General features: G+C 50.4%; 1 protein-coding gene across 1 annotated transcript in view; it reads right to left on the reverse strand.

The window, feature by feature from the left end:
- The window catches only part of LOC147097565 (C-type lectin domain family 4 member G-like), a 70,830-nt gene that overhangs the window by 47,936 nt on the left and 9,819 nt on the right, over positions 1-13,075 (reverse strand). Inside the window, exon 3 of the mRNA XM_085971408.1 lies at positions 4,985-5,056. Coding sequence (XP_085827534.1) covers positions 4,985-5,056 — 72 coding nt within the window. The remainder of the gene's footprint in view (positions 1-4,984; positions 5,057-13,075) is intronic.

A 13,075-nucleotide genomic window follows, 5' to 3' on the forward strand; every position in this document is an offset into this window, starting at 1 on the left:
TGGAGTTAGTGATGGGGAAGGGATGGATTTAGTGATGGGGAAGGGATGGAGTTAGTGATGGGGAAGGGATGAGTTAGTGATGGGGAAGGGATGGATTTAGTGATGGGGAAGGGATGGAGTTTGTGATGGGGAAGGGATGAGTTAGTGATGGGGAAGGAATGGAGTTAGTGATGGGGAAGGGATGGATTTAGTGATGGGGAAGGGATGAAGTTCGTGATGGGGAAGGGATGAGTTAGTGATGGGGAAGGGATGGAGTTAGTAATGGGGAAGGGATGGAGTTAGTGGTGGGGAAGGGATGGAGTTAGTGATGGGGAAGGGATGGAGTTCGTGATGGGGAAGGAATGGAGTTAGTGATGGGAAGAAATGGAGTTTGTGATGGGGAAGGGATGGAGTTAGTGTTGCGGAAGGGATGGAGTTAGTGATGGGGAAGGGATGGAGATAGTGATGGGGAAGGGATGGAGTTAGTGATGGGGAAGGGATGGAGTTAGTGATGGGGAAGGGATGGAGTTAGTGATGGGGAAGGGATGGAGTTAGTGATGGGGAAGGGATGGATTTACTGATGGGTAAGGGATGGAGATAGTGATGGGGAAGTGATGGAGTTAGTGATGGGAAGGAATGGCGTTAATGATGGGGAAGGGATGGAGTTAGTGATGGGACATGGATGGACTAAGTGATGGGGAAGGGATGGAGTTAGTGATGGGGAAGTGATGGATTTAGTGATGGGGAAGGGATGGAATTAGTGATTGGACCGTAATGGAGTTAATGATGGGGAAGTGATGGAGTTAGTGATCGGGAAGTGATGTAGTTAGTGAAGGGGCAGGGATGCAATCAGTAATGGGGAAGGGATGGAGTTAATGATGGGGAAATGATTGTGTTCGGGATGGGGAAGGGATGGAGTTCGTGATGGGGAAGGGATGGAGTTAGTGATGGGGAATGGATGGAATTAGTGATGGGGAAGTGATGGTGAAGGGATAGAGTTACTGATGGGGAAATGATGGAGATAGTGATGGGGAAAGGATGGAGTTAGTGATGGGCAAACGATGGAGTTAGTGATGGGGAAGTGATGGAGTTAGTGATACGGGAGGGATGGAGTTAGTGATGGGGAAGGGATGAATTTAGTGATGGGGAAGGGATGGAGTCAGTGATGGGGGAGGGATGGAGTTAGTCATGGGGAAGGAATGGAGTCAGTGATGGGGAAGGGATGGAGTTAGTGATGGGGAAGGGATGGAGTCAGTGATGGGGAAGGGATGGAGTTAGTGATGGGGAAGGAATGGATTTAGTAATGGGGAAGGGATGGAGTCAGTGATGTGGAAGGGATGGAGTTAGTGATGGGGAAGGGATGGAGATTGTGATGGGGAAGGGATGCAGTTAGTGATGGGAAGAAATGGAGTTTGTGATGGGGAAGGGATGGAGTTAGTGATGGGGAAGGGTTGGTTTTTGTGATGGGGAAGGGATGGAGTTAGTGATGGGGAAGGGATGGAGTCAGTGATGGGGAAGGGATGGAGTTAGTGATGGGGAAGGAATGGATGTAGTGATGGGCAAGTGATGGAGATTGTGATGGGGAAGGGATGCAGTTAGTGATGGGGATGGGATGGAGTTAGTGATGGGGAAGGGATGGAGTTAGTGATGGGGAAGGAATGGAGATAGTGATGGGAAGAAATGGAGTTTGTGATGGGGAAGGGATGGAGTTAGTGATGGGGAAGGGATGGATTTAGTGATGGGGAAGGGATGGAGTTAGTGATGCGGAAGGGATGGAGTTAGTGATGGGGAAGGGATGGAGTTAGTGATGGGGAAGGGATGGAGCTAGTGATGGGGAAGAGATGGAGTTTGTGATGGGGAAGGGATGGAGTTAGTGATGGGGAAGGGATAGAGTTAGTGATGGGGAAGGGATGGTGTTAGTGATGGGGAAGGGATGGAGTTAGTGATGGGGAAGGGATGGAGTTAGTGATGGGGAAGGGATGGAGTTAGTGATGGGGAAGGGATGGAGCTAGTGATGGGGAAGAGATGGAGTTTGTGATGGGGAAGGGATGGAGTTAGTGATGGGGAAGGGATAGAGTTAGTGATGGGGAAGGGATGGAGTTAGTGATGGGACATGGATGGACTAAGTGATGGGGAAGGGATGGAGTTAGTGATGGGGAAGTGATGGATTTAGTGATGGGGAAGGGATGGAGTTAGTGATGGGGAAGGGATGGAGTTAGTGATGGGGAAGGGATGGAGTTAGTGATGGGGAAGGGATGGAGCTAGTGATGGGGAAGGGATGGAGTTTGTGATGGGGAAGGAATGGAGTTAGTGATGGGGAAGGGATGAAGTTAGTGATGGGGAAGTGATGGAGTTAGTGATGGGACATGGATGGACTAAGTGATGGGGAAGGGATGGAGTTAGTGATGGGGAAGTGATGGATTTAGTGATGGGGAAGGGATGGAGTTAGTGATGGGGAAGGGATGGAGTCAGTGATGGGGAAGGGATGGAGTTAGTGATGGGGAAGGAATGGATTTAGTGATGGGGAAGGGATGGTGTCAGTGATGGGGAAGGGATGGAGTTAGTGATGGGGAAGTGATGGAGATTGTGATGGGGAAGGGATGCAGTTAGTGATGGGGATGGGATGGAGTTAGTGATGGGGAAGGGATGGAGTTAGTGATGGGGAAGGAATGGAGTTAGTGATGGGAAGAAATGGAGTTTGTGATGGGGAAGGGATGGAGTTAGTGATGGGGAAGGGATGGATTTAGTGATGGGGAATGGATGGAGTTAGTGATGGGGAAGGGATGGAGTTAGTGATGGGGAAGGAATGGAGTTAGTGATGGGGAAGGGATGGAGTTAGTGATGGGGAAGGGATGGAGTTAGTGATGGGGAAGGAATGGAGATAGTGATGGGAAGAAATGGAGTTTTTGATGGGGAAGGGATGGAGTTAGTGATGGGGAAGGGATGGAGTTAGTGATGGGGAAGGGATGGAGTTAGTGATGGGGAAGGGATGGAGTTCGTGATGGGGAAGGGATGGAATTAGTGATGGGGAAGGGATGGAGTTAGTGATGGGGAAGGGATGGAGTTAGTGATGGGACATGGATGGACTTAATGATGGGGAAGGGATGGAGTTAGTGATGGGGAAGTGATGGATTTAGTGATGGGGAAGGGATGGAATTAGTGATTGGACTGTAATGGAGTTAATGATGGGGAATGATGAAGTTAGTGATCGGGAAGTGATGTAGTTAGTGATGGGGCAGGGATGCAGTCAGTTATGGGGAAGGGATGGAGTTAATGATGGGGAAATGATTGTGTTCGGGATGGGGAAGGGATGGATTTAATGATGTGGAAGCAATGGAGTTAGTGATGGGGAAGTGATGAATTTAGTGATGGGGAAGGGATGGATTTAGTGATGGGGAAGGGATGGAGTTAGTGATGGGGAAGGAATGGATTTAGTGATGGGGAACGGGTGGAGTTAGTGAAGGGAATGGGATGGTTTTAGAAATGGGGAATGGATGGTGTTAGTGATGGGGAAGTGATGAAGTTAGCGATATGGATCGGATGGAGTTAGTGATGGGGAAGGGAACATAGGAATGGAGGAGGCCTTTTAACCCCTCGAGCCTTTTCCGCCACTCAATGTGATTGTGGCTGATCTCTGACCTAACTCCATGTACCTGCCTTTACCCCAATCCCTTAATACCTTTGGTTAGATTTAAAATTAACAGTTGACCCAGCATAAACTGCCATTTGTGGAAGATTGTTCCAAACATCTATTGTTAGTTACTTTTATATCATATTGTTTAGATTTCCTACATAAATCTGTAAAAGTCTTGGGCCTAGAAACTCAGTGGTTAGCGCCAGCCGCTAGCGCCTTAAGAGGCCGAGAAGCGGGGCGCGAGGCGGCTGGCGCCCGGGCGCGGCGCGATCTGCACCTCTCGCGAACTTCAGTCAAGAATTAGCGGCGGTGCAAAACTGTTGTGCCCACTTAGCTGCGCGCGCTGATCCTGACGTCATTTCATGGTGCAACGCCCTTTGTGCGCCCCGAACCGGAACTTCAGTGCCATAGCATTAATTCGATACATCTAATGGGGACTGTAATGGGTGCAAAAGTTGGCTTACTGCATTGCATTCAGAGGGCTCAGAGACGCCGTGAGAGAGTGCCTGTCATGGCCAGACGGAGAAGGTCCAACAGGCGTCGGCACAGGAGGCCTTACCCACCCAGGTCAGCTTGCTCATCCATCCTGCAGGCTTTTCCCTCATCCACACAGGGAGCAAGAACCTCATAGTTGTTGGACAAGGGCAAAGGCTGAGGCTCCTCCAGCACTGTACCTGGAGTTCCCTTACCTGCCTGAGTTGCAATCACACCCTCCTGTCCCTGACCACTAACCAGACCTGTACCACTATCTAACCTAAGGGGTGTGACTGCCTCTTGGATCAAAGTGCCCAGGTAACTCTCCCCATCCCTGATGCCCCGCAATGTCTGTACCTCAGACTCCAGCTCAAAAACTCTGAGCTGAAGTTCCTCAAGATGCAGGCACTTACTGCAAACGTGGTTGTCCGGGATCACAAAGCTCTCCACTAACTCCCACATGCTGCAGTTGCGGCACACCACCTGCACTGCAATCCCAATATGACCTTGTTTTATTTAATTAAATTTGTATTTAGGTAACTTAGTTTACAGTGTAGTTTCTTGACTACTTACTTGATCTAGATTAGGTTAAGGGTACTGAAATTAAATATCTGCCTGTAACACAAAGCACTACAAGTAGCGTAGGCAACAAGCAGCAACTCCTTCCCCCTCTTCTCCAAATTTCCACTCTTTCCAAACTCCCAAATAAAGCACTCTGTTCAATCCACTCCGTTTAATCCCACTCTGTGCACCAATATAAATGTCTGTAGTAACCAGAGCCAGTGATCAGTATCTGTGCAGTATTATCAATCCACCCGATCCCAGTGTCACCATTCTGATAGTTTCCAGTATGAATAATTGGAGATCAAAGGTCTCACTGATGGTTATTAAACTTACTCTCCTTCAGCTGTGAAATGTCAGTCCTAAGTTCAGCGACTGAGCTTCTTGTCTCCTCAGACGTTCCTGTAACTGAAAGAGGAACAACACTTGAGATCGTGTGGCACTGTTTGTAGAACAAGATCAATTTTGCTTTCGAACACGAGAGATTTTCACAGGAGAAAACAGACAAAACTGTTTCCACTGGTTGGCGAGTTGGTAACTGGAGGGCATTAACTGAAGATTTGAAGGTGATCAGCAACACAATGAAGGGAGAGGTTAGGAATTGTTTTATGCAAATGGTTTTTAAGACCTGGAATGGCCAACCAGAAATAGTGGCGGAAAAAAAGAAAGAAAGACTATTATTTATACAGCGTCTTTCACGACCACCAGACGTCTCAAAGTGCTTTACAGCCAATGAAGTACTTTTGAAGTGTAGTCACTGTTGTAATCCCGGAGAGCCAGCACACATGATGGGCTGAATGACCTCCTTCCGTGCTGTAAGATTCTATTGATTTTAATTGTACAGTACATGGACACTCATTTATTATCTATTTAATTTTCTTCTCTGGGAATTCCCCCAATGTGTTCACAGCATAAAAATCTGTAGTGCTTTTATAATGGGCCATGGGAAGTGTGAACCAATCAAATCCACTTATACTTGATTGGTTCAAAATTTGAACCAAGCAAAACACTCCAGTGTGAAATGCACTGGAGATCAATCCTCGAAGAATGAGCAGACCATCTGAAAAACTAGAGAGCCCTTTGAACTGGAGATCCGGACTGGCATTTAACACTTACTGTTACTCTTTATCTGGGAAAGTTCCATCTTGAAATCGGCCAATGACGCTTTCATTTCACTGAACACCTGTGGAACTGAATTAGAAAGACAGCTTTAGCTCCCAACCCAGAAACACACTGTGGCACAGGTTAGAATAGTTTGTACACAAATGGCAGCCAAGAGACTGTTCTGATACCAGATTGGAGTTTAATGATATCGTAAATAGGCTAATGGTCCTGTCACCATCATTATTCTTGCTTGTTGTTGACTTTGATGTTCCTCACACGAGGTGAGGATGTGTATTCCTTTGAGAGTTCTGAACACACAACACAATTGTAGGGAGGACAAGGAGAAAGCTCAGGTTTTAGGGCTGAAGTAGGTTACAGAGATAGGGAAAGGCTGGGCCATGAATGGATTGGGGGACCTGGAGCCAATGTAGTTCAGTAAGGACAGGGGTGATGAGTGAGTGAGACTTGGGATGTGGGACACGATATGGGCAGTAGAGATTTGGATGAGCTGAAGGTTATGGAGAGTGCAACATTGGAGGCCAGGCAGGAGAACAGCCGAGTCTGGAGGGGACAGAGGCATGGATGAGGGTTTCAGCAGCACATGGTGGGTGATGTTACGGAAGTGGAAGTAGGCAGTCTTCGCGATGGAAAAGATATGGGGTTGGAAGCTGAAGTCGGGGTCCAATAGAATGCTGAGGTTTGGAACGTTTTGGATCAGCCTGAGACAATGGCCCCAATAATAACTCCGCGGTGTGTTTGGAGCGGGATGTGCAATGTCGGGTGGGAAACCCGGAAGGAATTTCAGCATCTCTGTCTGTGGAATTTTAACATGGCTACCTCATTATCATTTTACTTCCGGGTTTGACATCGAATGCGGGGCACCGGGCGTGGTGCGGACCTGCCTGACATAATCTCAACTCCAGTATTTAAAGGTCCATTTCAAAGATGGAATTTGGAGGAGTTGGGAGTTTTTGCCTAGAGACAGCCATTGTACAAATGGACTCAGGACGCTCAAAGGCAGCGTCCAACTTTAATAATGCATCGCTCGATGTACTGCTGAATGCTGTCAGGAGCCGGAGAGAGATCCTCTTCGCCAGCAATGGGAAGAAGAAACCTGCTGCTGGCACAAAGGAGGCCTGGCTGGAGGTGACCCAGGAAGTGAGCAGCAGGAGCATTGTGCCACGTTCCTGGATTCAGTGCAGGAAGCGCTATAATGACCTAACCAGGTCAGGAAGGGTGAGTACAATTCCTCATGGCACATCAATCACGGCAATCAAATGAGATCATGCAGCCCTTGATCACAACGTCTCTGGATACCTTAAATAGGATGACAGATCAATGGATGTGTAATAGGTGATGGGTTGTTTTTGAACTGCTTTGTTTTAGTGGGACTGAGGAGAGGAGCGAGGAGAGTGGCTGTTGGGTGTGATTGCTACATCGGTCCAGTGCTGGCATCTAACTGAACCTTACAGCCATAAGGGAATCCCTGGCACCCGGACAGCAATGTGAGTGGCTGGTGCTACATTGGGGTTGCCATATTCCTCTTGCTCCTGCTCCTCTTCCTCCTCGGATCCACCTGTAGATGGTGTGCGCTCAGCGCCTTGTTCCTCCTGTGGAGCCTATCCTGCGCAATGATGTGCAGAGCGCAGGACACCACAATCATTCTGGACACCCTGGCTGGTGCGTAATGAAGGGCGCCTCCAGGTCTGTTCAGGCACCTGAAGCGCATCTTGAGCATGCCGATTGTGACACATCTGGTTGACATATGGCTTTTGTTGTACTGCTCTTGGGCTTCATTGGTTGGTTTTCACGGGTGTCATCGGCCAAGTTTGAAGTGGGTAACCTTTGTCTCCTAGCAGCCATGCCTTAAGTCTGCTTGCAGCTCCAAAGACATCAGAGAGCTTGGACTACTGCAGGATGAAAGCACCATGGCAGCTCCCCGGGAACCTTGTGGTTGCACAGCAGCTGCACATTGATGGATTGGAAGCCCTTGTGGTTGACGAATACTCCTGGTTGATCTGGGGTGCACAGATTGCAACGTGCGTGCAGTCGATGATGCCCTGCACCTGTGGGAAGCCAGCCAGAGATGCAAGCCTGAGTGTCCGCTCATTCTGACTAGCCTCACCTCAGGTGATGTTGACACAATTGCCAGCCTTGGCAAACAGGCCATCACTCACCTGTCTTATACATTGTTGGGCCGCCGACTGGGAGATCCTGGATATGTCTCCGGTCGTGTCCTGGAAGGATCCGGAGGCAAAAAGGTTGAGGGTTGTGTTCACTTTTACAGCCACTGGTGGCCAACCAGGTCCAGAAGGGAGCAGGTCTTCTTCTAGGAGGCTGCAGATGTCTGCCACCACCTGGCACAACAACCTGAGCCTCCTGAAACACTGCTGTTTGGACATGTCAAGGAAACTCAGCCTCGGCCTGTACGCCCTGTGTCGAGCGTAGCCCCCCTGTGAGCTGCCCCCTCTCTGTGCAGCACCTCCTCTGCTGCCCTCTCTCTGTGCAGCAGCCCCTCTGCTGCCCCCTCTCTGTGCAGCGCCCCCTCTGCTGCCCCCTCTCTATGCAGCGCCCACTCTGCTGCCCTCTCTCTGTTCAGCGCCCCCTCTGCTGCCCCCTCTCTGTGCAGCGCCCCCTCTGCTGCCCCCTCTCTGTGCAGCGCCCCCTCTGCTGCCCCCTCTCTGTGCAGCGCCCCCTCTGCTGCTCCCTCTCTGTGCAGCGCCCCCTCTGCTGGCCCCTCTCTATGCAGCGCCCCCTCTGCTGTCCCCTCTCTGTGCAGCACCCGCTCTGCTGCCCTTGCTCTGTTCAGCGCCCCCTCTACTGCCCCCTCTCTGTGCACTGCCCTCTCTACTGCCCCCTCTCTGTGCAGCGCCCTCTGCTGCCCTCTCTGTGCAGCGCCCTCTCTGCTGCCCCTTCTCTGTGCAGTGCCCCCTCTGCTGCCCCCTCTCTGTGCAGCACCTCCACTGCTTCCCCCTCTCTGTGCAGCGCCCCCTCTGCTGCCCCTTCTCTGTGCAGTGCCCCCTCTGCTGCCCCCTCTCTATGCAGCACCTCCAATGCTGCCCCCTCTCTGTGCAGTGCCCCCTCTGCTGCCCCCTCTCTGTGCAGCGCCCCCTTTGCTGCTCCCTCTCTGTGCAGCGCCCTCTCAGCTGCCCACCCCTTTGCTGCTCTCTCTCTCTGCTGCCCCTTCTCTGCTGTCCAGCTACAGGTCTCTCAAGAGCAGTTTTGATAGATGGTCAGTACATGCAGAGAGGGAATAATTTATGTCAATTAGCATGGCGGCAGGAAGGGAAGTTGGGTGGTCCACAGTTTGGTGGGAGGGAGGTCAAGAGAGCAGGGGATGGGTCTCATGGACAAGCTGAGATCAGAGAGTGCAGCAGGGAGATAGGAGAGAAACTAGACAAAGACACAGGATCAGGACTCAGTAAGGGAAGAGCCTGGGGGCAGGTTTGGCCCGGTGTGCTAGGGGAAGGTGCGGAATCAGCTGAACAGATGGTTGCAATCTTAGTGACAAAGAAATCCATGAGCTCTTCGTACTCGTTGTTGCATGGGAGGAAGGAGCGGGCATGGGAGAGGGGTTTCAGGAGATGGTTGATAGTGGAGAAAAGAAGCCGGGTTATATTTGCCATCCAGGGTGATCCTGGAGTAGTGGGTGGCTTTGGCAGAGCAGAGTGAGGTCCGATAGCACTCGGTCTGTTCCTGCCATATCTGGTGATGGAAGGCTAAACTAGTTGTGGGCCAGATATGCTCAATTTGTGGTCCCTTGCACTTGAAGGAGCAAAGGTGAGGGTCATGTCAGGGGGAATGATGAGGGCAGGAGCGAGTAATAGTTTTGTTGGGGACAAGACCATCAAATGTGGAGGTGAGTTTCTGTTTGAGCAGATCGTTAGCTGCAGAAGTATCATGGTGAGTGCAGAACTAATGTCCAGACAGTTGGCAGTTTCAAAGTGCAGTTGTCAGTAACCTGGAGGAGAGTTTTTTTCAGGAATGGATGCAGAAGGCAGTGGGGTTGGAAGGGAGTTAGGAGGTGCAAGGAAGGGGTCGGAAATGACCTAATCAGCGATCAAGACCATGGAAGTGGGAGGCTTCATGAGATGGAAAGATCAAGCATCTGGCCGTGGTTATGGGGAGAGAATTTCTATGGACAGAGAGGTTTGGGGAGGACAGGCGGGCAGTGAATTGAGAGGAAAGAGGGCGAGGATAGCTGAGATGGAGATTGAAATCACCAAGGATGAGAACGTGTTCCATGCAGAGGCTGAGAGAGGAAAGCAGGAAGTCTATCTCAATGAGAAACTCGGCATAGGGCTTGGGTGGGGTTGGTAGAGAAGACAGATTCTAAAAGAGACGAGGCGTGGAGCAAGGTGAGGCAGTTGAAGGAAAAGAAGGTATCGGTCAAATAGGGGGAGAGACCAAGTTGTAATTTGGTGGTAAGAACCACACCACTACCATGGCAGTTTGGGTGGGGCACGTGGTGGAAGGAAAATTCGGCAGGGAGGTTTCAGTAACATAGAAACATAGAAGATAGGAGCAGGAGTAGGCCATTCGGCCCCTCGAGCCTGCTCCACCATTCAATGCGATCATGGCTGATCATCCAATTTCAGTACCCGGTCCCTGCTTTCTCCCCATACCCCTTGATCCCTTTAGCCTTAAGAAATATATCCAACTCCTTCTTGAATATATTTAATGAATTGGCTTCACAATCACAGAATCACAGAATCCCCACAGTGCAGATAGAGGCCATTTCGGCCCATCGAGCCTGCACCGACACATATCCCACCCGATCCCTGTAACCCCTACACATATCCCACCCTATCCCTGTAACCCCACGTATTTAATCCCCCTAACACTAAGGGTCAATTTATCATAGCCAATCAACCTAACCCGCACATCTTTGGACTGTGGGAGGAAACCGGAGCACCCGGAGAAAAGGCTTCTACTGCCTTCTGCAGTAAGGGGCAAAGTCTCACCACCGGTGAGCCGAGTTTCAGTCAAAGCCATGAAGTCAATGCAAGCATCCGCAATAAGGTCGTAGATGGCAAGGGCCTTGTTCACGAGCGAGTGGGCATTCTGGAGGGAGGTGTGGAGAGGGCAGTGAATGTTCATCTGCAGGCGAAGTATAAGGGGGCAGTATTGTGTAAGGTGAGCACTGGTTTTTCAACTTTGTTGGTTTCTGGCTAGTGGGTTACTTTTCTCCTCTGCTCTCATCTACGGTGACCTCCAACTTTGCCATCAACTTTCGGCTCCGCAACCAATTCTGCACATCTCCTGGATCTTCACTCCCATGGAAATAACCTTCCTCCTCCAATTCTCTACCCTGCGAATAGTTTCTGGATTTCACTCGGCCGCTAAGCCTGTCTCGAACTTGGACAACATTTCGTCGAAGCTCCATGCCGACTCTACCCTATCTACGTCAACTTTATCCTTCCACGGGACCTCTGACTTTGACTCTGAACACCCTCCTATTGTCTCCTATCTTTTCCCTGTTACTACCAGGAAATATGTATCCCAATAATTGCTACATAACCAAGCCTATGAAACTTGAGTTTTCCCTGTGTCCATTCACGTGCGCACTTTGGCTGCTGCTCCGGACCCGAGCCAATCACTTCTATTTCCACTTTTTTCTCCCACTGTTTTTTCCTACCCAACCTTGAGCGCTCTATCCTGTTGTCATGCCATCTTTCATTTCACCTCTCTCGGGTACTTTGCCCTCCCAAATCATTACCCCAACCCTTCATTACACTTCGACCTTCTTACTCTCCTTCCGCCGTCCCCGGCTTGACTCCCTCCTAGAGAAGCCTGCAGCTTCCCTCTGTGCCTCTCTTGGAATCCTGCGAAGGGCCCATTGAGGCACTCATCACTGCCTCCTCACAAGCAGCAACCCCGTCTGCCCCAACCCTCTCGCCAACCTTCCTGCTCAGCGCACCCGCTGGGGGCTAATCTTGCCAATCTCCTCCCCGTCCAACTCACCCCTCCCAGTGCTGACCCTGTGGATTCTGGCAGGGGATCAGCAATCTTTGCATCTCCCTCCAGAATGTCCATTCACTTGTGAACAAGGCCCTTGCCATCCATGAGCTTATCGTGGATGATTGCATCACCATCATGGCCTTGACAGAAACCTGGCTGAGGGGTGATGACACCTTCCCCCCTAAACAAGCCTCCCTGCCTGGTCATACCTTCCACCACTTGCGCCGCTCAAACTACCGTGGTGGCGATGTGGCTTTCATCACCAAATCGCACCTTGGTCTGTCCCCCTACTCCTCCGCCACTTTCTCCTCCTTTGAACTTCTCACCTTGCTCCACCCCCTTCACCTCTCATTTAACATTCTCATTCTCTACTGCACACCCAAGTACCATAAAAATGTTATCACCGAGATATCTTCACTGCTTTCCTCCCTCAGCCCCTGCACCAAGCGATTTCTCATCCTCGGTGATTTCAACCTCCATCTCAATTCATCACGCTCTCTCTCCTCTGAGATCACTATCCTCCTATCCTCCCTTAATCTCTCCCTCCATGTAAACTCCCCAACCCATATTCACGGTAACCCCCTTGATCTTACCATCTCTCGTGGCCTCGCTACTTGCATCGTGTCAATCACAGATAAGGCCATCTCTGACTACTTCCATGTATTGCTCTCCACCCACATCCCCCTTCCACCCTCCCCCCCCGACCCCCCGTCAAACCTACTTCCTTCTGTGTTCACTCCTGGAAAATACTCTCACCCAAATCACTTGCAACTGCACTTACGAAATCCAAACAGTCTTTGGCCCTCCATTCACCAGGACATTTCAGCAACTACCGATCTGCTCAACCACACCCTCACCCCCAACTTTGATGCCCTTGTCCCTATTAAAACCATTACTCTCGCTCATCTTAGCCGTTCCCCCTGGTATGGCCCTTTATCCGCGACCTTTCGTTGAAGGGACACAGAATTAAACGGATATGGTGGACAACTTGTTTAGCCATTCACCGCCAGATCTGACTGGACCACTTAAATCGGGTCCTGCTCTTGTCTGCCAAATCTGCTCACTATTCCAGGATCATTCTAGAATGCAAAGATAACCCCCGGCTTCTTTTCTCTGCTGCAAACCATCTTCTTAAACCTCTCTCCCCTGTCTCCTCCACCGTCACCTCCAACAACAAGTGTGAGGAGCTCATGGACTTCTTTGCCTCTTAGGTTGAGACCATGCCCCTGCCACTTCGCTTCCTTCCCCAGGCCAAGCTTCCTCTAAGGATCCCCCCTGCCCTAGCCCTGAACTTGCACCTTTCTCCAGTTTCTCTCCGATCTTTCCTCATGACCTCTCTATTAAATCCGTGTGTTAATGGAG

This window comes from Somniosus microcephalus, chromosome 31, assembly GCF_052327205.1.
Source record: "Somniosus microcephalus isolate GS21.2 chromosome 31, FLI_Smic_1.0, whole genome shotgun sequence".
Classification (NCBI taxonomy): domain Eukaryota; kingdom Metazoa; phylum Chordata; class Chondrichthyes; order Squaliformes; family Somniosidae; genus Somniosus; species Somniosus microcephalus.